The 26372-nt window shown below is 40.4% G+C and overlaps 1 protein-coding gene across 3 annotated transcripts in view; it reads left to right on the top strand.

Annotated features, from left to right (window-relative positions):
- LOC137801166 (TOX high mobility group box family member 2-like) overlaps positions 1–26372 on the top strand; it is a 73521-nt gene that overhangs the window by 25872 nt on the left and 21277 nt on the right. The window contains exons 2-4 of one of the 3 annotated variants that reach the window (XM_068598603.1): positions 1640–1732; positions 10339–10398; positions 23742–23996. In XM_068598603.1, coding sequence (XP_068454704.1) covers positions 1640–1732; positions 10339–10398; positions 23742–23996 — 408 coding nt within the window. Of the gene's footprint in view, positions 1–1639; positions 1733–3958; positions 3998–10338; positions 10399–23741; positions 23997–26372 lie in introns of those variants that run through there. The other 2 variants (XM_068598605.1, XM_068598604.1) reach the window with 2 other exon arrangements.

Raw genomic sequence — 26372 nt, 5'->3', positions numbered from 1 at the left:
CCATTTTATTTAAAATACATTAAATATCTCTAATCTTTTGAAAGCTTGTAGCTCAGATGCTCAAGGCGGGGTGTTGAGATTGTGATGGAACTCTCAACCATACGAGCATCAGGCCAGTATGCAGCTATATGAACAAGGGCTTGTATTAAACAACAACAATCCTCAGCGTTGAATGCGCCTACATCTGTTTATTCAATGTCCGTGAGGCTCATGCAAATGTTGATTCTTTACATTGACGTTACAAAGCTCAACTAGGTTTTTTATTAACTAAAAGGTTTTCTAAAGCTTTCCTTCAAGCCCCAATGTTGTTTTATTTCTCTGTGACTTTAATTTGCATCTGTGCACACTTCAACTGAGATGAAAATTGTCACCTTTACTTGTTGGTTTTCCGGTGATGAAATTTAAAGGCCACTGAGGTTTTATTTAACATCTTGCACACCCACACAACACCACGTGACAACCAATAAATGAGGGTGCGTCTGAGGGTCTGATTGGTTATCCACGGCACTGCATGCAATATAATAGCATCGTATGCTTAACTCGGTCTGTGGTCGAGGCAAGAGGTGTTTGTTCTCAACAGGTCAACTGTGGTGTATAGTTGCTCAATGTTTTGTTAGATGCTGACACTTACAGTTGGACTGTTGTTGTTTTTTTAGCAATCCTCTTGGGTGTCAATCTATCTGACTCCAATTGTCCGAAGTGAAATGGTACATGTATTGCGATTCATGACAAAGATTCTTGGTTCCTCGAAGATGAGTCCTCATGACTTTGGTTATTCCCTCACTTATCAACAGTGCCACCAGCAGGTCCAAAGTTACATTTTGGTTGAAACCTAATGAGGAAATTTCAGTCTGACTTGACAACATATTCCTAAACCGGTAGTGTTCACAGAGTTAATACTTTTCATTTGGATAACATGCCGCCACACGTTTTTTTCAACGCCACACATGTTTCAACCATTCAACATTTTTGTTACAAATGCTTTTGTTGCTCATTTTCTAATAAGCATTTGAGCCTTATTGGGCCATGAGTGTGCCTGAAGTTAGTTCACTGTGTTATCTGCTTTCGATAATATGAGCTGATGTTTGCAGGTCATATTTATAAAGCAGATTATATTAGATTACCAATTATAATATACATGCAGTGTAAATCCACTCATTCCTTCATGATACTCTGAAAGTCTCCAGATCCTTGGCTCAGTGCCAGCGTTCAGCCCCACTGTTTTGTAGGGGGTTTGTGTATATGCTTGTCAGTGTGTGCAAGAGAGTAGGGAGGTGGGCATTGGGAGGAGGCGTGTTCGGGGTGGAGGGGTTGTCAGCTCATTAACCTCCATTCTTCCCCTTGCATGGCGCTGCGTAGAGTCACAGTGTAGGTCTCATGTCATTTCTCCTCCCCCTGTACGCGTGCGCGGGCATGTTGGGCAGAGCAGAGCAACTGGAGAAAGGGAGAAGGAGGGAAAGGTTCATGAGAAAGGGCGGGAGGAGGAGTGGGGGCGGGGGGGGTCTTGACATGTTCCTTTACAAATGCCCTGCTTGTATCTTGCAAACTAAAGCCCCACCATTTCGTTTCCTTCCCCACTTTTGTCTTCTCTGTCTCTTCTGTTTCTCTTCCTGGCGTCTCTCTCTCTCTCTAACCACAGGCCCGGTACACTGTGGGTGAACGAGGGGTTAGGCTCCACACTGCCCACCCTCCAGGCATCAATCCAGCTAGGAAAAGACTGCCCACTGCTGTGGTGAGATACAGTAGCCAAGCCCCCACTTTCTGAAACCTCTTCTGTTTGTCAGCCAATTGATTTAAAAAGGTCTACCTCAAGCTACGGCCTTGGGCCCGGTGGTATTTTGGAGGCTCCAACCGGAGGATACCTTGAGTTGTGAGGAAATTGCTCTTCGGGAGGAGACATATTTACTTGAATACATGAAAATCCCTTTGAGAGCACATGCATGCTATTCATGTTTTCCACATGCATGAGTGAACACATTAAAACACATTAAAAACTCATTATTTTATACTCGACACCACACAATGCAAACTTTGCATATATTTGCATTTAAAAACAAGCCTACTTACTGGAATTGACAGATGATGTCAGGAGTTATGTTTCTTAATTGCAGCAACACAAGTGTGAAAACATGCAAAGGTGCAAAATACACCCCTGTGGTTGTTATAGTCACAGTCACATGTTTGTGTGTCCATAGAAACAAATGAAGGTTGAAACTGAAAGCACTATGGACATCTTCAGAATTTATCTTTAACTGTTTTGTATCTTATGATTAATACATGACTGTAATACAGAATTGAATTAGACAGATACATTGTCAACAGTGCCCAAAAAACACATAGAAGACTTCCTGAAGAAAGATCTCTCAGAATCATATGATGCAATGTTACTTCCTGTGCATTTAAAAGCTTTTGCCTGATATTGTTGGTAATAACTTAGCACACTTCCCTCTTTAGTGAACTGTAAAACTGTTAAGTGTGTTTATATTAATGCATGTATTACAGGTTCTATAATTATATGGTGTCTAAAAGTACCACAGCCTGATTATTATTAAATACAATTACAATATTTCCTTTTCACCTTCTAAAACTATATCTGCATGTTAAAGTTCATGCCCTACTTGTGTTTGTAGAATACTAATTCCAACACACAGATTAAGAACACACAAAGCACTTGACTGATTCCCTTTACTCATAAGGATTTATTTTTTCCTCGAACAGTCAAACTTTTAGCCTTTTTTTCTTATTTTCTTATTGCAGTTTCATACAATTCGGTGCAGAGGCAAGAGAGCAGTAGATTGCAATAAGATAACCAATTATATGTTAGAGGAAACCAGACTTTTTTCCCCTGCTGCAGTTATCTGATGTTGAGGTGAACAGAGGCAAAAGGCTGGGGTAGTGTGACATTTACTCAGCCCTTTATCTTCTCTCATAGCTGTTTACCCCAGTCAGTTAAAAGTGGCTCGTGCTCTGCATCCGCTCCTGCTGCCAGACAAACCTCAGCGCCATATTGTACACAGACACACAAACCTGCTTGTTCTCACCTCAGACAGTGTGAGTGTCAGGTAGACCGGTGGGATAACCACTTTCCTGGCACCCATGTGAAGTTTGGTACTATACTGCACCTGCTGGGGCTACTTGCTAATTGCATGTGACTCCACTGTGCTAGAGGCTAAGAAGGTGTTTCCCAGATCTGGTTAGCAGGAAGGTTGAAGGATGAGGGAGATCGTGCGGGGACCACTTTGGTCTGATCACTTTTTTTCTTTTATACCTTCGCACATGTACTTGTGTGTGTCACTGGTCACAGATACATTACAAAAGGGACATTATGGCAGAAGTTTTGTCCCCATTCCAAAGCGGTGCTTAATTTCATAGCTCGTTTACATTAGCTCTTTACTCTCATTAGAGCACACACATACTGACCACACTGATGATACACAATTAAGCTATATGTTGACATACGTCGACCTCTTCAAGATAGCACAGTCATGTTTTATCCAACGATTAAACAGCGGAATAGATTTTATACAAAAGTAATGGCATTGACAATCTTTCACACTCATTTGGGAAACAGTTGCATATTTACACGTCAAGATGATACAGAACAACACTAGCATTCACTTAAAATGTTGTTTTTGGACAGATTATTAATGGTTATCTAATAATCACTCTGCTTTTAGCTCTGTTTTTGTCTCCACCAACTCAATGAGGGGAAAGTCTGGCTATGTTCACCTCTCATGGTTAAGGTGACTGCCTGCTCAGTGCTAGCTCCTCTCTCACTACTCTTAACTGGCCACTGGCTAGTAGGGGCCGCTAGTGGTAACACGGCTGAGTGCATCTCTGTGACATGTGTTTTGGACAGTGTGTTTGGCTAACAGCTGACAGTATGGATGGTGTGTTTGGCTTAGAGCTAACAGCTAAGAGCTAACAATGTGGCCAGGACACACAAAGCTTAGTACCATGTTGCCACTCAGCCGCTGCTACGCGGACAGACAGCTTGGTGAGTTTAATTTTGGTTTCAGATAGATTGTATGAAGTGTGTTGTACGACGACTTGTCTGCATACATCAGCGCCTGTTTTTGAGTTTGAATGAAGTGTGTTTATAGAAGTGGTCATTACATAAACACTTGGTTTAGAGATCTGCACTCAGTGCAGCTCTTAATTGTTACAAACAGTTACTTATTGTAAGTTTCTATTTCACACACCAAGAGGAAGATTCCATCATTATTGTTTTTGTGTATTTTTTTTTGTAACAGAAAATGTATTTCTTTATGAATAATACAATTATAATTGTTTTAAAATGTTTAATTTATTTTATACATATTATTTTAATTATTAAAAAGTAAATTAAAGTATGAAGAACTGACTTTTGAAAAACATTTTTAAAGCCATTTACCTGTTACCATCATACAATTTGATTAATCTTGATGTGAACTCACTAATTAACCGTGAACCCGAGTTCATGCTCGATACAAAACCTTATTTAGCACGACCCCACCTGGCCTAGCTCGACATGCACGCATACATGCCACACACACACACACACACACACACACACACACACACACACGCACACACACACACGCACACACACACACACACACACACACACACACACACACACACACACACACACACACACACAGCCTTTCTTCTCAATCTCTCCTTCCATCTCTGCTGTTGACTGTTACTTCTGTTTTGTGGTTGCTCCACTGCAACAGAAAGTGGATGAATGAGCGCTTCAGCCTGCTGTTTTATTTTTACACATCACAAGGTATAGGTGAAGCCGGAAGCGGTTGGAACCCGTATCATGTCTTTTGTGAAAACACTTCTTTTTATTCATTCTTTTCTTTTTTTTCAAACCCGTTTCTGGCACTCTGTGTTTGTGTGCATCTGAAATGCTTTAAAGACCTAATCATAACAAACAGAACTGATGCTCATTAGCTGTGAACTGATCACAACTTCACTGAAAATAAAACAAACATATTTCTTCAGCAGATTCAGCTGGAGAGGTAAAGCAGATAGAAGAAGTGCAACATGACGGCGATTTGTGTTTCCAATTCTCCAACTGAATACTTTCTTGGATGGCACAAGGCCAGCATATTCAAACAGAATCCATCAAAATCCCTCAAATAAAAATGAGGAGCTGCTCATGTATCGATATATGATCCATTTTTTACAGTGTGTCCAGATAAACATAGACTGGGTTTTGCATATGAAAATGAACTATGCAGCAGATAAAGGTGAGAGTACATAAGATGCTGGGCGTTGGTGGATGTGACCCTAGTGCTGCTGCAGAGTGTGCACAAGTAGGTTATGTGTATGTGTGTAGTGTGTGTGTGTGTGTGTGTGTGTGTGTGTGTGTGTGTGTGTGTGTGTGTGCTGGATCAGACTCTCATACCCAGGAAGAGGCCCCTGTTTCCCTTATCTAACGACAACAGAGCATGTGTCGCCATGGCCACAGGCTGTGCTTTTTATGAGCTTTGTGTGCGTGTGTGTGCGTGTGTGTGTGTGTGTGTGTGTGTGCGTGTGTGTGTGCTATGTTCATTGTTTGCCCATGTTCATTGTTTGCTTGGGGCGTGGTGCAACACCATAACTGTTACTATAGTCTCTCCTCTCCCTCTCCTTTTGCCATGCAACTCTGAATTATATCTGCCATAGTTTGCTTGCTTGCTTTTTTGCTTCTTTTCTTTTGTTCTTTCTTTCATTAGTTCTTTCTTTCTTTCGCTCACTCATTCTTGCTTTTCTTTCCGTCTTTCCATTCTGTCTTTGTCTTTCACTCTTCCTCTATAAGTGTACGTGTGTGTGTGTGTGTGTGTGTGTGTGTGTCTGTCTGTCTGTCTGTCTGTCTGTCTGTCTGTCTGTCTGTCTGTCTGTCTGTCTGTCTCATCCTCTCTTCTGGCTTTGAACCATCAGTGACAAGTTGGGCAACATCAACATCCAGTGGCACATTGTCTCAGGTTGGGGTTTGTTAGGTCTTACCTACTGCTTAATTGAACAGAGGACGAGAGACAGACAGAGAGAGAGAGAGAGAGAGAGAGAGAGAGAGAGAGAGAGAGAGAGAGAGAGAGAGAGAGAGAGAGAGAGAGAGAGAGAGAGATGTAAAAGGAGAAATAAAGAGAAGAGGGGGAAGATGATGAAGAAGGGTGCTGAAACAGGCATACATATTGCATGAGCCCCTCCCCCCCCCCCTCCACCACCACACCCCTTTCTTCAGAGAATGGCTGTGTACTGTTCTGGGCTTATTAATTCCGCTCGGTGAGAGAATTATTTTTAGAGACTTGGTGCACTGGCAAAGGCTTTTAAAGTCACAAGTATTACACATTCTGTGTATAGATTCCCTTTTAATATATATTGAAAAGTTCTAAAAGTTTGTTGTGGTTGTTCTTTAGTGTGATGCTGTATGTTTTTTTGTTGCACTTTTACAGATGTTGCGATGGTCTACTTGATTGTTGATCGTGTAAAAGTAAAATTCCTCTCTTGTCATATCCTGTACCATGCAGAGTAGTATAGTACATGATAGGTAGGAAAGCCCAGTGTGCATGCCAGAGCTTAATTTACAGTAGAACAGGCACAATGCACAAAATATATTGTCTTAAGTAATAGAATTTGTCTCTTTCAGAGATCTTTATACAATTGTGTTATAATTATTGGTGCAGTAACTTGTGACAGCATTAAATTGGCAATGTAGACTTTTTAGTCGTTACATATTTAACAATGTATAATATTTTACAAGTCAAAGTTAGCAATACCTAAAGGGGAAAAATCGTTTTCAGTCAAAATAGAAATAGTCATTTGGTGCCTCACCCTTTTACTGGAGCGCATGCACATACAGCAATTTGAGACAAGCATGTGATAAATGACCTGAATTGTAGTGTAGTTATTGCAGATATCATCAGATACATACAACACAGATTACTGTGCTATTTGTAGATTTGAAATTGGAAGGTCCAGTTATGTAAGTTATGGCAAATAATAATGCATTTAGCTTCCTCGATAATTTGTTTCCTGCATTTTAAAATGAAGGGTTCTTTTTCATAAATGCGAGGTCATTTTTCTCTGAACTGGCCAGTTGTGGCATCACACAGGCACACAACCGGTTCATCTCCACCCAACCCCCTTCACAAACAGATGTTGCCTCGAAAGCTTTATGAGGAGCTTATTTGAATTGTCCATCAATCAACAACAATCTTCTGAACAGTCTGTAATTTGGCCTCCTATCCTGACATCAACTGTCTCACCAGTGCACTCCAAGATGAAAAGATCCCAGCATTGCATCGCACCATTAGCACTGTGTAAATATTACATGTTTTTCCTGGATATGCTAGTTAGCATTACTTCCACCTTGTGGCTTCATTATTTTTGAAACGCTCAGCTTTGTCGATGATTGCAAGGCATGACCCAGTTCTGGGAATCTCTCTCTCTCTCTGTCTCTCTCGTTCACTTTCTTCCCACTTTTCTTCCTCATTTGCTCCTTCTCTATGTCTTTTTCATTCTCTCTCTGCCGCTCCACCTCATTTTCTTCTCACACTGAATCTGTCTACATCTTTCTTTGTCATTTATTCATTGTCTTTCTCCATTTACTGCCTCAGCAGTGCCTTCATCCTTTTTTTCCCTGTCTCTCTGTGACTCTCATCGTCCCTCTCTCTCATGTATGCATTCTTTATTTCTCAATTTGTCTCCCTTCCACAACCTATTATTATTTTCTCTATTCTCACATGCCCCTCTCTGCCGCTCTATCCTTCTTCCCCATGTTTTTATTTCTCTCTCCCAGCACCACGTGTGTCATGGAGGGAAACATCGCGAGCAGTGGTCCCTGCTGAACAATTACCATGCAAAGCAATCCAAATAGAGATGTTTGCCGAAAACAACATGTGTGTAATTACTGCTTAATGAGGCCCTTGTCTCAGGCAGAATGCCCAATTAGACTGCCGATGAGAAAGCGATGCCAAGGCCCACTGAAGAAGCAGAGGAAGAGATGGGGTAAACAGAGGTAGGGAGGGAGATGGAGAAGTAAAAGGAGGTTGTAACACAGAGAGAGTAGAGTGGAAAGAGAATGGTGGAGAGAAAAGAGCAAGAGGGAGAAAATGAGAGAGAAAGGGAACAACAAAGAAAGAGAAGATGATTTCTGCAGTAAATGTTGAGTAATGGCAGAGCTGATAGCATTGAACCGAGGATAAATTGGCATTTTAAGTGGGAGAGCGAGGCTGTGCAAAGGAGATCTATCGAGAGAGAAGCAGGGGGAAATAGCTTTACATTGCAATATATGGGCAGCCATGTTGAAGCACAAAATGGCTGACCCTTCCAGGCTGTCTTTGGCCTTTTTGGGGAATATTATTTCACAAATGTAATTTGGGGAAAATGAGCACTGTCTGATTGCATTGCTTCCGGTAGAGACGAAAGAAACAACAATCAGGCTTTGTGTTGAAGAATTCAGTTTGAAAAATAAGCTAAAATACAAGATCAGGCAGTGTTTTGTGGTTAGAAATGACTTTATTCAGTGACTGTGCTCTTTTCACCCGAGAGAATCTTATCCTAAAGATGCTCTCAAAATGGCTTTGCGTCACCACTGATATCAAAGTGGATTTCAACGGAATGAAATTGCTCAGTTAGCGAGGACAAGAGGCTTTCATGTGAGGAGAGAATAGTTTATTGCAGATATGTCATCAAGGTCAACATCACTTTAGCCCTCTCAGTAAGCTAATGTTACTTTTTATTGCAGTTTTGATTGACAGCGCCATGCTTCACTAAGCAAATGAGCATATGTGACTTCAGCATCTAGCATTGAACAATTAGTGTGCAGCATAGTGTCTCTTGGTGTAAACGTGTGGTTTTTCTTGCTCGTGTCAGGCTTTTGGATTGCCATGTGGAGTGAAGATGGGGTTTAAATGCAGTGCTCTGTCTCAGTTTCATGTTTGCGTTTGTGGTTGAACGTAAATGTAATCATTAGAATAACCAAGTGAATCCTCACAAGGGCTTCCATGATATGCATCGTTAACCAACCATTGCCCTGAGGCAGGCACTCATTTCCCCAGTCGCTCTCCTGCAATAATGTACAGTAATTTCTCTTTCTCACCACTCTCATGCTCATTTAGCTACTTCGACATTTTCCTGTCTACCAGTGTAGATATTAGATATCACCCCCAGGAATTCGGCCCATTTCCGTCCATTAGTCTACCTAGTTATTGTTTTGAGAAGGTATATCTCATGATCCATTTGTGTTCATATCTAGCGTGTGTTTATCTTTTAAGCTTTCGGTCCCTTTCTTCATAGGCACAAAGTGGATCACCCTAAACAAAAAAGCCACCCTCCCCCCACCCCGTGCCTTCCCACTCCGACTGTATCTTCACATCTGAGGAATTTGACGTGGAATGCTGTCTAGTTTGATCATGTTGTCTCTGCTGTTTTCTCCAAGTCTTTGCATTGATATCACAAAGAATGACCTCAACCAACCAACAAAAAGTAGGGTTTATTTGACACGTTGGGTTTTCTGTGTGTGTGTTTGTGTTCATGAACGTTATTATCCAGTCCAGTCAAGGTCTGTTCTATGTGCTGCTAGCGTGGTATGAAAGGGCTTGATGTCTTTGAAAACGAAGGGCATTTCACAATACAGCTCTTCTTAACATGGTAGCAGTTTCTCTGTCACCTTGGCACTGCACAAGTTCAGTTACTGAGCCATTTGTGTGGCAGAATGTAATTTTCTCTGGAGCTAAAAACAGAATTTGTTATATTTTTTTCCATTCATGTATAGCTTGCTCAAAGCTGATTTCAGCAGAGAATTCTTCAGGCCTTTAGCTTAGGAGCACAATATTACAGTAGTAATTTGTTGCACGTTGGGGTTATCTGGTGACCTGCTGTTGTTTCGCAGCACCCTTGTGGGTCAAGGGTCATTTGTCGTGTCAAACTCTGTTTTGGCACCGGCAGCAAGTGATCTTTCAATGCCTTGTTAGCTCGATTTGAAGACACAGCATGTTCCCACTGCGCGACACATGCACACACACTGGGTTCACAGTCTCAAAGACACACACACACCCTTAGCTACTGTATGCACTCACAGTTTCATTCATACTCATTCTCTCTCAGACACACAGCAGAGCCCACAGGGAAAAGCCCATCTCCCGTCACTGTGCTCATGTAGCCTAATTACCGGCCCGCTGACGAGCAGTAATTACCCACGCTGCCATGCCACCACGAGGTTTAACCAAAGTGACAAAGTCATTAGTCTCACACTTCAGGCCACCCGTAAAGAGCTTTTCCCCTCCGCACCACCTCCGCGGCCCCCAATTTTCAAACCTCCTCTTGCATACCATGTTCATTTTTCCTTTCTGTTTCTTCCCACAGTTTGATGGTGACAACATGTACATGAATGACAATAACCAGGAGTTTCGGTCAACAAACCAGGTAACACTGCCCCCGTATGTTTTTCTATGAACCCCACAGATGTATCAGTAAATATCTGCAGAGGCTGACGTGTTATTATATTCCCTTTTGCAGCTGTCTGTATTTAACGAGAAGAGTTTATAGAATTGTATGTTCTCGTAAGTGTTGGAAAATAATAAATGTTTGCCAGTTGAGGAGCTCATTCACTGAAGATATGGGTTGGTTGTAAAACTAGAAAATAGCTTTATTTTTCACTGGTTAATGCAAGTGGAAAACACAATCACACAGTTAACTGTTGTGGTCAGTATTAACTGTTGTGGGTATCACATTGACCTCTGAAAACTATGTAAATATGAAGACTTATCTTGCTTTTCAATCCTTATTAGCTGAGTGTGTTTTCTAAAGGATGATGACAGATTAGTATCTACAATTATGCATCATTTCATATATATATATATATATATATATATATATATATATATACATATATATATATATATATATATATATATATATATATATAGTCATGTGTGTATATATATATATATATATATATATATATATATATACACGCACACACAAGTTTATAAAAAAATACCAGCACGTTGATATTTAGGGTGACTAGAGCCACCACCAGGTCACAAGTTAGTTTTGTCCAATACTGGTTCATGACCTCAATTGTACTTTAACAATAAATCCCCCTAAATCCTACACACTGGTCCTTTAAGATGAATGTTAGCATCAGTGTGACTAAGGGGACATTTTGACCGCCCAACTCTTTTATGTCAACTGTAGTCTGATCTCATGGTTGAAAGTTTTACTAGGTGTCTGAAATGTATATGAAGAAAACATGGTTTGTCAGATCATTACTTCTCTCAAGCTTCTCTAAAGGTCTTTATGACAACATTATTAAGCTTTGAAATCAGAGCATCGCTTTAAAAAAGGCGTCCTTGACTTTGACCCTTTCGTGCTAAGCAGGAAAAACACTTAAGCTAAAGTATCCCTTTAAGTCCACAAAACGTGCCGTTTGATAGGGGATTTTATCCGACGCACTTTAACATAACATATATCTATACCATCAGAGGGATTAAACCATGACAGTGACAGTTGCTAACAGTCTTCAGCTCTAAACGGTCACCATTACCGGCTCATTGAAGGACTCGTCCCTGTCCTAAGTTTGTTTAGAAAAGACACTTTCTGTCACCAACACATGCCGGCTCATCGACCAAGTTGCGCTATTTGAGGTATTGGTGTCAGAATTGTGATGCCCAGTCAGGAGTTGTCCCAGTCACACAGTCAGCGAGTTAGACGAGCGCGGCACTGAGTGCTCCCAGCTGGTAGAGGGGAACACATGGCCGGACATATGGCAGAATTTTCAGCTCCAGAAGTTGTTGATCCAGCAGAGAGGCCTTCATGTTCTGACAAAACAAGACGAGGTGGAGGCTCCTCATCAATTAGCAACTTGCCAAATACTGTCAGAGAGTCATGTGGAAAAGGCCGGAAAGCTAAGGACGCCGGGGCACACACACAAACACTCACACGCTCACACTGAAGCACACACATACTGTAATAGGAAATGACACATTCTCTGACACAAAGTTATTCATAAGTCATAAGCACATGCCCACGAAGACAGCCTCAATTTCAGTTTGTTTCACTCACATACTGTGAACTGTGCACACACACATACAGTATGTTCATCCTTCATAGGATCCAAATTGGCATAATTAATTCCCTTGCCCATAGCCTCACAGTTTCAACTTAACGATCACCAATACACATACCAAATTCTTAAAGATTTACTTAACCCAATTTACTAAAAAATAAATAAAACAATTGCCTTTTATCTGAGCGGTGTCTTGACATGCATATAGTTTTGATGTTATGTGTGGACGTGAACAGTGGACATAGGGCCATACAATAACAATAGTTTGGAGCAGGAAAAAGCAGAGAGCCGATTGAATCAGCTCAGATTTTCTATCGCCAGAATAATGTGTTCAAGTTATTTTTATGGAGTGGAGACTTGCTTTATGAAAAAAATTCTCAAACTAGCTAAATAAATATTATTTGTACGAAACATAACTTGAGGTCTAATGTGCAACCCCACCACAGATATGTTTAGCAGAAGTGGACTTCATTTTGTATAGTGAGCCTCCATGCAAAACAGTGATGGATGACAAGAACGTATGCATGTGCACATAAGACACACACACACACACACACACACACACACACACACACACACACACACACACACACACACACACACACTGTCATCCTATAGCCATAAGGTTGTCTTTCCTTTGATGTTGGGATTGACTGACTATAATGAGGGGTCGAGTGGGAGCTTTAGCAGCTTATTGTCTGCTTATAGCACACATCACAGACTATGAAGTCCATCGGTGTTCGCCACATTTCCTTGTCTGCCCTAATTATGTCACTTTGCGTGCAAACATGGGTGTGAGCTAATTGGGATAAATGTCCACCTTTGTAGTTTCACTGCAGCAGCGGTCATGTGTCAATCATTGACATCCTTTCCAGGTTTGCAGTGTTGTGTCAACAAATACCTTCTTAGTGGATAAGGCAATTTGGGCTTTTCAAAACATGCCAGTTGCAGTTGATGCTCTGTCAGCACCGTCAAATAGAGGCTTACACAACAGTTCTGAATAGCCCTCCAAACACAGAGTTCACTGTTTGGCATCCATTTTTTCTTTAATACAGCAGATTGAATTTGAAGTTTGGAAAAGGTAGGACAACCCTTATATGTTTAGGTTGCATAGTTTCCGCCCTGACTACAAAGAACAAAAGATCTTGATATCTAGACACAGCCTTTCCATAAGTTTGACCTTTATTGTTCAAGCTTGCCCCATGATTACATTCTAGTTAAGTTTGTGCATATTTCCTTGTAACTTAGCATGTCCTCTGGTGTTGGGACTAGATTGAATCATTTCTGTGGCTGTAAGCAATACTTGGGCACAAGCCACACATTTGCAATGGTTAACCTGCCAATGGGTCTGAAGAGGTTAACTTATAAATATTTTCAAAACCACCACATCAAAATGTCTGCATTTTATTTATGTGTCATACAAAATTCATTACTCCTCACTGTACATGTGAGTCAATCATTTCTCAACTGATGCCTGACTGTATGCATTAGCTGAGCAGTAGTTTGAAATAAGAAAAATTACAAGTTAAAAATATGAAATCATTTTCTGAATGCAATACAAATTGTGATGACTGTCTAATAAATGTGCTGAATACATGCCTTCTGGTGTGTATGTTTATAATTATTATTTGTACATGTTTCCTTTATATTTTATTAGGATTAGCTATGCTAATAAAAAATGCTTAAATGCTTTGAACATGCTGAAATGGAATGTAGTAGCAACTATTTCTCCACCTGTTTATTGTGTGTAATTATCACTGCAAACAAGATCTTTACCCACGTACAGTATCTTCACAATGGTCAAACATATTGTGAAAGAAGAAGCCTGTATTTCTTAATGCAAGTTTTGACACTGCGTCAAGATGCCTTCCCGAGCCTTTACATGATGTGTGCCTGTGAATAAGGTGCATGAAGCCAGAACAGAGACTCCTTTGTTTGCATGTCTGGGGTCTTCCACAGCGTACACACTGAGGTAGCAGTTTGACACAGCCAGGAGATTGCATTACACATAACATCTCTGGGCTTTTAAAAGGAAAAAAACGCTAATCAGAAACAGCTTTAAAGGGGCCGTTTACTGTATGCTTGGACACAATCTGTCCATTCAAACAAGATGTTTTCAAGGCTTTGAATACTCTACAGTTTCTGTACAAGATATGCTGAACATATGGAGCTCTCCGACGATATTGATGTTTTCCATTTGGTTCATCTGTTGAGGTTTCAGCCTATATGCAAAAGTGTGGGCGTGTTATTTGGTTGATCAGCCAGCGTTGTATATCCACCCACACACAAAGCGACTGGGTAGTTGTTTGAATTAAAGTTGATTAAATATCTCCATTATCCTGATTGACTGAGAATGTTCTTGAGAGCCAAAAAGAGTATGAATCACTTACATAGACTTGTTCCAGAAGCATATTACAAAACAGACTTCATCACAGATTCAAATACATGTAGGTCTGGCAAGTGCTCATTGACTGCTGATTCCCCGGTCATGAAAACAACCGAGCCAATCAGAGCTTTCTATTACGAATGGAGTTGTTATGTGTCTATTTCTTGCAAAAAAAGGTTTTACTTTTTTTTTCTAATAGTCATTGGAGACAAACCAGTCGCTACTGAGGGTAAAATAACCCTCAGTAGCACCAGTAACCAATGTTCACCAACTTGAACATGGTTTCAGGCTAAACAATAAGCTTGGATAATCAGGCTATCATGTACATACATGCAGGTAAAATATTGCTAACTGCAGAATATATTTTTGTAGCACTAGAATAGCTGCATGAAAATGGCTGCCTCAAACCACGCCCACACATATTTTCATTTTGTATAAAGAACAATTAGCTTTCTTCATTTAGATTCATATCAGGCCTGATCTGTTAGATTGAATGCACAGACTTGTATCTCGGTATATTTCTGTGTTTTGGCTGGCTTCTCACTTCATAATCAGTCTACGTGGCAGTTTGTCCATATGTCCATACAATAGATTTGGGAAAATCAGAGACAGAAGAGGGTAGATTCAGAGAAATAGCGGGTTAGGGATTTTTTTTAAAGAGAAAACAGGCCAGTGGCAGGAACCGGTAAAGTAATTGTGTGGGTCTCTTCAGCTCTTGTGTTTTACTTGTTGCGTTGTGTCCCTGTGCAGGAGCGGAAACTCAGGGGCGACTGGTCTTCAGAGCAGCCGCAGGTTTCAGCCTGTTTGTGTGTTTTCTGTTCCAGTCGTCTTGCTGAGCCATGCGTCTCTATCGATTTGGCTGGCTGCAAGAGAACAGTAGCTGATGGTCGAGATTAGAATAGAAATCTCACTTGTTGGATACAAGCTTTCTCTCTCTCTCTCTCTCTCTCTCTCTCTCTCTCTCTCTCTCTCTCTCTCTCTCTCTCTCTCTCTCTCTCTCTCTCTCTCTCTCAGTTTATTTTTGTATATTACTTAACTCTGGCAAGCCCTTACTCTCTCTCATTATCTGTCTTTCTCTTTCTTTCTCTGGTTTTTCACCCACGCATACCCAGCTGCCATCACCTAAAAATGTATATGCACACTACAAAGTAATGGTAATCATAAAATGCAATAACAATACAATAAAAAAAAACACATCTTCCTCAAGATAAGAAATTAAGTTCAGCTCACAACTTGTAAGCCATACAGCTTTGATTTACAGTGGACTTCATTTTTATTAGTTCAGTAGTTTCAGTTTTGTTCCATTATATATAATATGCTGTCTATTCAGAAAGAGAAAGCTTTGTTTAGTTTTTTTTTTTTTTGCATTGCGCTCAGTGTTGACTGAGAGAAATAGACAGGAACAATGACAACAAAGCTGGACAAACAAAGGTAAATAATAGACCTATAATGGAAAATATGTAAATATAAAAGTATATAAATACATATAAAAAGCCCCAATAAACAATGATACAAATGTAACATATATATACAAGTGTTCTGAGAGTTGTAAATTAATTGTGCAAAATAACTAAATACTAGATTTTGATGACTGGATGATTATGTACAGTACGTGCATGTTTCTAGATAAATGTATAGTGTATATACAGTGTGTATGATTTGTATCGGTAGTGACAGATGATACTGTATGTACATAATATGCATTGCAACTTTTGCTGTCATGCTGAAAGCACATTCACATTGAGGATCAGTGCTGTTGATCAACGGTTGTAACATTTTAGTTGGAAGCACTTAAAAACACAAAATATGAGAAGTGGTTGCAGTGAGCATGTTCATTTTGATTATAGAGAAGTCCATGCGACCTCTCTGTAGAAAGACATTTAACAAGAATAATCATCTGAAGTTTTTTAATAAGTTAAAACAACTTAAATGCAAAGTTTGGCATTCAAGGAGATGAACTTCTAGACTTTCTCTCCATGAGTAGATGACAAGATTAATACCAATCTAATGAACCTAAATAGTTTGTGTTCAGATATGAAGGTGGTATAAATCTTTTTTATTTGAAAAATGTATTCCCAAAATGTCTTATATCAATCAAATAAAAGAAATATATATAATTCTGTTGTTTGTCAATCAGCAGATGATCCACATCTTCCAGATGTTGGTTGGCTTGTAGAGTGTGTTCTCCACACCACTCTCTCTCTCTCTCTCTCTCTCTCTCTCTCTCTCTCTCTCTCTCTCTCTCTCTCTCTCTCTCTCTCTATACCTCAGTAAACCCTGGCTCTGCACACCCAATGTGGGCGATGCTGATGTGAAAAGACACCGTTACTTAACAGTGACTCACAGTGCACCATTATACCCCACCACCACAACTGCAAAACTCTCCTCACTTTACAAGCCCCCAACTTCAGTGAAAGTGTTTCTCTTTCCATCTCTGTTCCCTTGCATCCTTTTTGTGCAAAAAAAAGTTAGGGGGACATTTGAGACAAAGGATAAAAAACGAAAATTGAGGGTCTGAGAACGCCAACACACATCTCACTGCCTCTTTGAGGCCGTACGGAGCCGCTGGCAAGGTCGCAAGAATGAAGAAGAGATACATATTGTACGGTGTCTATTTAGATTTCAAGAGAGCGTACAATTTCAGTAGCATGAATTCAGGCTGAAAACAGTTTTCAACTCTAAACCAGCACTGGGGCATACATATCTGAAAACAATGCTGGAGGAGCATCAGAGAACATCAGCACAGCACACACACCCCCATGCTAGGAGGGATTGTAAGTTACATTTGTAACCAAGGATCGGTAGTTCTTTATGTAGGTCAGTCCATGTCAGCCAATAAGTCCAATTACCATCAGCCTCTGAACTAGACCATACTATGACCGCTGCTCTGCTTTCATGGAGCTCAAGTGGATGAAAATCCTTGCACTGCCTCAGAGTCAGGGTTTTACTTAAAAAAAAAATTACACATGACGATTTTATTGAGATTGAGAGAGTTTAACAACAAGTTGACAAAATATTAGAGGGGAACGTTCAACATGAGGGATCCACGGTAATGTGAGATGTCAACATTTCCCCTTCGTTCGAGGAATATGACCAGATTCATCTTTCACGAGGTGTGAGGTTTTGAAGAACATCAAAACAACCCAATGTCCCACTCTTTTTGGCGTCCTCCCTCAGTCCCTCCTCAAATGCATACCCCTCAGAAAAGCAGCACTCCCCCCACTCTAAAACTGCAACTTATCAGCAGCGAGAGTGCACTCAATGATTCATACACTCTTTTAAGAGAACTTGAAACCTTGGCTCTATTTCTGTCCCAGCCTCGCTCTGTATTTGCTGCACAGTGGAGCAGATGGATTTAGTGGGACTAAGTAGTTTGATATTTCTATTGGTTTTCTCCGTTTATTTTCACTCTCTCTTTGCCTCTATCCCAGTGATCTTTCTCATCATATGGAGACCAAGGTCATGGCTGATTGAAATATAATAGAAGTGTAGACATCTGGCCTAATACTGTGGGAAGTTAAATCTATTTTAATGGCCCCTGCCGCAGTGGATTCTCTCTGATGCACTCTTGCGCTTCACTGACAGTAAATCACAATGTTCTCTTATTACCCTGACTGGAATGAGGGCATAGAGAAAGAACAATGAGGGATCCACATCATTTGTTTTCACCCCTCCCTTGCTTTTTCCTCTCCTCTCTGCTCCTCCTCTCCTCCCCTCTCCACTCCGTTTGCGACTCATAAAGCAAGAGGCTTAAAGAGAGTGACATCATGAAAATAAAAATAAAGGGGATTATGGGCGAGCTATTGTGCCATATGTGATTACTGGGGCTTCCATGTTCCCTTGGGGGGGATGAGTGACTACGAGACAACATATTTTATTTATTTATATGATTCTCTCTAATGAATAAGAATAGGAAATGTGTGAGACCACAGTATTGCTCCTCATTCCAGACAAAAAATGCAGCCTTTGGTTCAAACGCTGAAGAATTTTCTATTTCTCTCGGTTCCGGTAAAAAAAGATCAGAGATATTTTTTCACCCTTCATCTTTGATCTACAACTGTGAGTTTTTATTTTTATTTTTTAAATTGAACACACTTAAATGTGCGGCACTTGCCCCTTTTTTCTACACCTTTTCAAAACACTTCCTTTGCAGCTGTGTTTTTAGAGTTCAGATACAATCCAGCACAGGTCCACCCACATCTGCAATGGAGAGTCAGTTCCTTTTTACCCACCTAAATGAGATCCATTTTGATGTGACATTTCAGAGAATTACCAGTGCATGGGGGAGCATGGAAGAGGTTAGCTCACTCCTTTGCTATTGGTTGAAGCGCACCACAGCCCACCTTTGGTAACAGGCGCTGCGAATGACCCTGAGCTACTATCAGTCGTGGTAAAACACCCCCCCTCCTTGCACACTTCACTTATCCCAGTTCTGTCTTGCTGTCAGTCAGCCCAGTGGGTCTGCTATTCCATTCTCCCTCTATTGTACTGCTCTGTCTTCTTCCCTTGATACATCAACCAAATGGAGTTCCTTGTCGTTTCAAAGCCAGGTCAGATAGCCTTTGTGGACCCTGCAGACCATCGCTTTAATGGTCACTTGTGCAGCACATCTCAGCAATGTTCAACACCCGCTGATGATGAGTTTGATTTCTACCCTTTCTCGGCTCTCCAAGGTTGATCTTTGAAGGTGAATTTTGAAATTCCCCATAAGATGTTTTCAAGATTTACTGTTGCCATCCGTCTATCTGAAATACACAGAGTGGACGTGAAGACCTTTATGTATGCATGGCCAGCTGTTGTTTGTCACCAAAATCATGCTGCTGTCATTTTTTTCTCACAAAGTAGCATATGGCTGAATGACTTTCCATAGGACACTGTATACTCATTCAAAGTTAACGGTTTTATGACACAAACATTGTTTTCTTTTCTGATTAGTTATTTTTCAAGCATTTCAGTGTTTCGTATTCCAGGAAACACTTTGTTATCACAGCTTCAGTGACTGACACAATCAAAGTCTATCAAAGACAGACAGCTCTTGTCTTTGGACAATTTCCCCCCCATCAGCCATGACAGGCTCTCTGGTGTACGGTGCAACGGATTCATTCTGCTCACATCATTGTTCAGATGAGCTGTCTTCAATTGAGCACCTTATCGGCCATGACTCCATCGCCAAGCTAATGACTTCATCTCATCTTCCCAGGCATTTGTGTGAAGAAAACATTTTGCTGAGCTGATTGATTTGTTGACACTTAAGATACCTTAATTACTTAAGATAACTTGACAAGGTGAAGCTTTAAGTTAAAGAGACTTTTTCAGCCTCAAAGCTTTTACTGTGCCTTTCAAACAAGACATGAACCCCAATAACATGTGAATTTAGAATGCCATGAGGATGATAGTATGTTTATTCTGAGTCCACAAAACAAGCTAAAGACAGTGACAAATCAGAAAAAGGATTACATGCGAGGGAGAGCTATGTTTGTCCACACATGTAGCACACAACAGGAGAACGTCTGTGTCAGACACATTCTCGCCTTCTGGGAATACGTTAGGTTCAGGCAAAGGTTGGGGCCGGGGTAGAGCGTGCGTGTGGCAGTACGTAGCCGGTTCGTTATTTGGTCATGCCAATCCTTGAATTTGTCTGATGATTTCGGCGCCCTTATTAACAGATGTATTATATTTATTCTAATCTGTGAACAGATTAACAGATAAGGCTTGCATTCCATGTGTGAGAGGGGCTTACTTTTTTCCCTTAACAGTTCAAGAAACAAAATAATATATACTATGTGTATTATATACTGAATCCACTTAACTTCCTTAAGGTATAAACGAGTATGCTGTCTCCAAGAGAGCCTTAAAACCAGGCTGAAAAGCAGTGTTTTACTGACCTCTCTGGTTGAAACGATCAGTTCTGTTTCACCTCTGGGTGCTCACTGTGCACTGACACACCCTGGAGTACAGTTCTACATCACTGCAGCAAGGTGAGAAGTTAAACCACTCAAGTTCAGCAAGAGCAAGATTTTCAGCTGCTGCTGTTCTTTAAAGCGAACAGATGTACAAGTTAGGCCACGACCTCCGTTCCTGTAAAGTGAAGCCAATGCGAAAGTGCATTTTATCTGATGCCATCAGGGGTCGACTCCTCTGGTTGCAAAAATATGTCATATTGTGCAGAGGTTTATAAGAAAATGACCCAGCTTCTCACTTGCTACGTTACCTGTGTAAACATTGTAAATATGAGTTTGCTAGTCTCAAGTTGTCTTCAATTCAGCATGATGTCTTAAAGAAGCATTTGACTCTGCAAATGTTAGTAATTGTCGGCTCAAAGCAAACAGCAAGTTTAGTGAAAAGAAAATGGTCTTCAGATTGTTCTTGAAACCGGTTTGTGTTTTAGGTGATCTAAGTGTAGAACATCAGAAGTTGTATACTTTTTGTCAGTCTATATCTTTCATAAAACTCAACACTGCGGGGAATTATCTCCGTCCTTTTTTTCCCCAGAGAACCAGGGTCTGCTTTATGTATGATTGTCAATATGCCACAGAGCAACATCTCACATCTATAAACTAAGTAAAAGCAATCTGGTGTTTTGATGTCTTATCACATGGGATGTACAAAAGAAGCTTGCTGCTGTTGCATTGAAGTTACAGAAGAAAAATAAGGAATTCATTGATTTGTAGATTCTTCAAAGGTCCAAAGGAACGTCCTTGTCCAGGAAAATGACAGATTTGTTTAAATTTCACCTCTAGAAAGGAGAGGGGGAAGGTTAGAGAGAGAAGGCTGAATCAACATTTGGCATCTCTTTCTGACCCCTCTCTCTTTTATCCACTCTCCTCCATGTCCTGAAAGACAGTATATTTATGAATTATTTATCTATTTTTGAAAATGTTAAACTTGTGATGTCCTTGTCCCGTGTCTTATCTCCAAGGGCATCACAAGAAGCTGTAAAGAAAATAAGAATTCACCAAAGCGATGAAAGGCACGGTCGTAAAATAACCTCTGACAGCATTTAAATCTTGGTACATACGTCGACGTGTTAACGCTCTCCTTCTCTTTCATTTCATCTTCATAGCGATTGCAAAGGGCTGAACCCCCAGTTGAGCTTCTTAGCACTATAGAGAAGCAGTGCCTATGTCAATGAGACAACCAAAGACTAGTGCTCCCTGCTCAGATTGTTGGATTTGAGATGTTTTCAGAGTCCTACAAAGGTAAACCTTGCAGAGAAAAACAGCTGCATTAGTCATTTGTTCAAATTGTAAAAAAAAATACTGACTGCAGTGTTTATGTGAATTTCTTTATCTGTAACCAAGCAGATTGCTTTTTTGAAGCCTAACTCACTAACCAATACTTCAAGATTGTGCTGGAAAGAAACAGTCAAACCACATTTGTAATGTGATGGATAAGAAAATGATGTTCTGAGAGATATTGGAAAACCACGTACTTTTAAAATGTGATTATCGATTAATCCTTCAAATATTTACTCAATGAATTGATTAGTCTCTTAGTTAATAAATATAATTTAAAAAAAACTCACTATCCACATTTCTCAGAGTAGGGGACGTCTTAAAATATTTGTTTTGTTTAAAAATACATAGATAATCAGTTTATTATAGATGGATAAGAAAACCAGCAAAATACTAATTTTGAGAAACTACAACCAGCAGATTTGCTCCGGATCCACAAACCAGGGAGATTTGTTCGTATTTGTTCATTGAATGTAACCTAATGCATATGCTTGTTAACAATAATAATAAACAACGACAAAAGACACATTTGCAAAACCTTTATCATGGGAATAGTCACGATAATATTTCTGAGCAAGCACCAGGAGTGAGTGTTATGGGAAGAGAAAAGAGCACATCACCCCCTGATAGTAAACTACTCTCTTTTATTATTAGTATTTTCTCCCTAATGATAGTGCACATTATGAGACTTTTATCCTATCTTCAAGCACCAGTTCTGCTCGTGGGGACATTGTAGCTGTTCCTAGACGTTTCTTGCCATTTGTTCGCTAAAAGTATTTGTTTGCAAGATGAATTGCTGCACTGGCAGGCGAGATGACAGCCTACACGAAGATGATATTGAATTGATTTCTGAAATGTTGCAGAACGGACTAGTTGATGTGTACCACGAGACATGAATAATAAAAATTCTATTAAAAAGCTCTTGAATGGCTGACACTGGAATATTATTTGTGATGATTAATTTTCTTCAGTCATTATAAAGGGGAGTTGGCATCAGATTGCCTCTGACAAAATTGCTTTTCATTCCCCTGTGAATACCCTCAGTATGCTTTTTGAGAGCACAAAACCATATTTCTCTGCCTAATATTACGTCAAGATAGGCCCCGGAAAAGACAAGCACAGGCTTCGCTCATGTATCACCTTATTAGTGCCATAAAGTATGTGCTGTTTTACCTGCTGGGGGTCATTTGGTCATGAGAAATGCGAGGTTTGTTCAGTCCACTTCTTTGTTCCTATAACATATGATTGGCATCATAATGATGAGATTATAAAATAGCCACTGAGTGTCAATGGTATTTGAATTTGATTAACTGTATTTTAAAGGCGTGCAGGCTGACAGTGTGTTGCTTTAAAGCTGTCAAGATTTCTAAAGCAAATTATTCTGTACAGCAGCTGTTGTTGTCTAACTCTAATTAATTTGCTGTGTATGTTTGTGTTGAATTATTTCTTTACACTTTTGTAAGCATAACAATTTGTATTTCTAATTATTTTTATTTCCAGCAAAACAGTCAGAATTGACTGCTGCAGTTCAGTGTCTGCTGCGAACACAAATGTGAACAACAAAGTGCAACAGGTGCATTTTAAAAGCCAATTACGAAGCTTTTTAATTACTCCGGAACATCTTTTGTTTCGTAGCAGTTCCTCTCCTGCGTCGCTATTGAACATCAGTTTGCCATTCAAATGCCGTGAAGCAGTACGGTTGTTTTCTTTAAGACTGAAGTGATACAACCAGCCCCTTATTTTATTCCTACTGTAACTGAATTCTGCACTGTTTTGAGACACAGGTACAACATTCTTATGTAGCTCCGTACATGTGGATTTTCTTCTGTGCGCTTCCTCCCACGTTCCAAAGACGTGCAAATTAGTGTCCGTGGGTTTTAGACTCTAACGTTCTCATACTTGTGGAAGACTATCTGGGACCTGCACTGGCATTTTTCTTTGTTTTATTAATATGCGTTGGTAACAAATTAGCCTCTTGTCACCCTAAAAATGCAGCAAAACTATGCGTGTGAGCAAAGGCTGCTGTGATTGCTGTTTTATTATCTTCTAAGAAAAAATCCCTTCCCTGCATATCCAGAGCTACTCCAGTCAGGGAAGAAACAGCAGTGGCGGAGGAGCAGGGGATGAAGACTACGAGATCCCCCCCATCACACCCCCCAACCACGCCGACCCTTCTCTGCTGCACCTTATGGAGCACGAATCAGGTTACCCTTTCCACTCCCTGCCTCACAACGGCCTGCTCAACACCTACTCCTACCCCGAGCTGCCCGCCCTCATGATGTCCAACATGCTAGGTCAAGACACCCACCTCCTCTCCGGGCCTATGCACTCGGTGAGTACGCCTTTTTTTGGTTTTTGTCTGGCCCCTTTTAGCGGCGGCCCTTTGTGATCGTGCATGTCAAGGGCTGTGGTGGGCTATTAGTCTCTGTGGTCAGAGGGCTGGAAGTCAGCCAGCAAGTCAGCGCACATTCTCTCTGAATGTTTCACAGGTTTGTCTTGTGGGAAAATCTTTTTTTTTTTTTTTAAATGTTTCCAAAAGTTATTGAAACTCCTTCGTAGATATAAACATATGCAGCAATAAAACAGTAAATGTAATAATTTGTCAGTCTGCCGCCCTCAATAATCTCTGATTATGTATTTTTAATAGCAAAGCGTTCTTCTATTAAAGCGATAATTAGCCCGGTTAGAGACCAAGGAAGCTGAGACAGTGCAGTCTTAACCAGAGTGTATAATACATGCAACATTTATAAATATGAGACGTTTGCCACACAGCTCGTTTAATATCAATTCAGCTGCACAACTCAAAGATTTCATTCCCTCAAAGTGAGCCAAGGAAGGGAACAAGAAACTCGGCGATGCACATTTTCATTCGTTATGATCGGCAAAGCAAAAGAGGAACGCGGCGGGACGGAGGGGGTGCAATGTTTTGAACAGAAAATCTTGAGGAGGAGAGGGGGATATCCCTTGTCAGCTGATTTTTCTTTTCAAAAGGATGCTGAGAACCCCCACTCCCCCTCCAGTAAAGGGAGTTTTTCTTGTGTTAAACATGCTTCAGACTGAACATGTAAACACCCCTGGCGAACACATTCAAATGCTTTAATCATAGGATCGAACCAGATGAATTATAGATGGCTTGTGTGGTGAATTATTCAACGTTATATACTTTCATCTGACATAAATATTACTTTTTTCTCTCTGCCCTCCATCATGAATATTTATGCTTTAATGTGAGCATCCGTGGCATTTATCCTCCGTTAATCAGGTCTTATGTGATTTTCAGAATCAAACTGCATAAATTGCAAGCTTCATTTTTTTTCCATGGGTGGTAGCTAAGGCCTCCATTAAAGCCAGTCTTCAGGATTAGGTCACAATCCATCGGCTACTGTGTTGAATATGCTCGGCGCAGACAAAATATCTTGTTGACTGGAACATTTTCAGTCAATCTGCTTTTTAGTGTCGATGGATGGTTTTGAAAATCCGAGACAATAATTTGGGTGAGTCGATTTTAGAGGATAATAACATATAAACTGGATGCATGTATGCAGTATTTATGTATAAAGTTTATAGTTATGTGATGTCCACGCACCAGTATATGTATAAGAAAGCAGCCCTTTTTGACCAGTAGCATTTTTCAAAGGAAACGGAGAGGGAGGGCCTGCTTCTTAAACAGCTTTTGTTTCACCTTTGCAATTATTTATTTTCAAATAGCCCTTCAGGGTAATGTTCCATTTTCTTATTTCACACCCCCTTTTCTCATAAATGAACCGTCATTGCAATAAATCACCGCACAAACAGAGACTTGCACACACTGTGAAAGGTCCAGAGATTTATGTAACACATTCATGTTTCCCACTTCCACATTTTAGTACTACTCTAGCAGAGCCTGGCTAATAATAGCTGCTATTAATATTTCTTGTTGCCTAGCAACCCCAGCAAGTAATAGCTTACTCTGGAAAAATAGATGACCGATAAGGAAGAAGGAGGGGGTTGGTGGGGGTTGGCGTGTGTGTGTGTGTGGGGGGGGGGGGGAGGGGGGGGGGAGAGGGGGTTCAATTCATTTATTATCTCCTGGGACAAGAGGAGCTTATTTCTGAGGCTGCGGAATAGAAAAGTAGGCTGTCTATTGAGAAATATTTTAAAGCAATTGAAGATGACGTTATTTTCATTTTGGTTCCATTAGGGATGTTTCATTTGATGTTGCCCCAACAAAGTCAATCAACCTTAATTTCATACTCATTAAGGCGTAATAAGGAACATTTAATTTGTGTCTGCCGAATGCTTAAAGAATAATAAGGGTAAATGGAAATATTCTCTCTGTGAAAATAAAGAGACGAGCCTTTACCTTTGCTGTGTTGTATTAAACAAAAGCCTTTTGGTAAACCAACAAAATTGGAGGAGATAGTTGGCAAACCAAAACGCTAATCGTTCGACTGTCTTCTTTCACCATTGCTGAAGAAGCAAATGAAAAGTCAACAGCGTTACCTTAAGGATACACTCCTCTTCAATAAAAGCTATCCTTCAGAGCACATATAAACCTCCTACAAGTACAAGCTCAGCTGGAGCAACAGATACGCTTCATCTCAAGGGATGTTGTTGCTGGTTTTTGTACAACATTTAGCCCGAGGCTAACGCTCTGTAAACTTCTCCCTGCTTTGGGATTCTCTTTTTCAGCGCACATCGATCCTACAGCAAACACAGTTAAATCATT

The sequence above is a fragment of the Clinocottus analis genome, unplaced genomic scaffold (assembly GCF_023055335.1).
Source record: "Clinocottus analis isolate CAN_PGR_092001 unplaced genomic scaffold, fCliAna1.0.p SCAF_4, whole genome shotgun sequence".
In the NCBI taxonomy this organism is placed as follows: domain Eukaryota; kingdom Metazoa; phylum Chordata; class Actinopteri; order Perciformes; family Cottidae; genus Clinocottus; species Clinocottus analis.
This window is presented reverse-complemented; position numbering and strand designations above follow the sequence as displayed.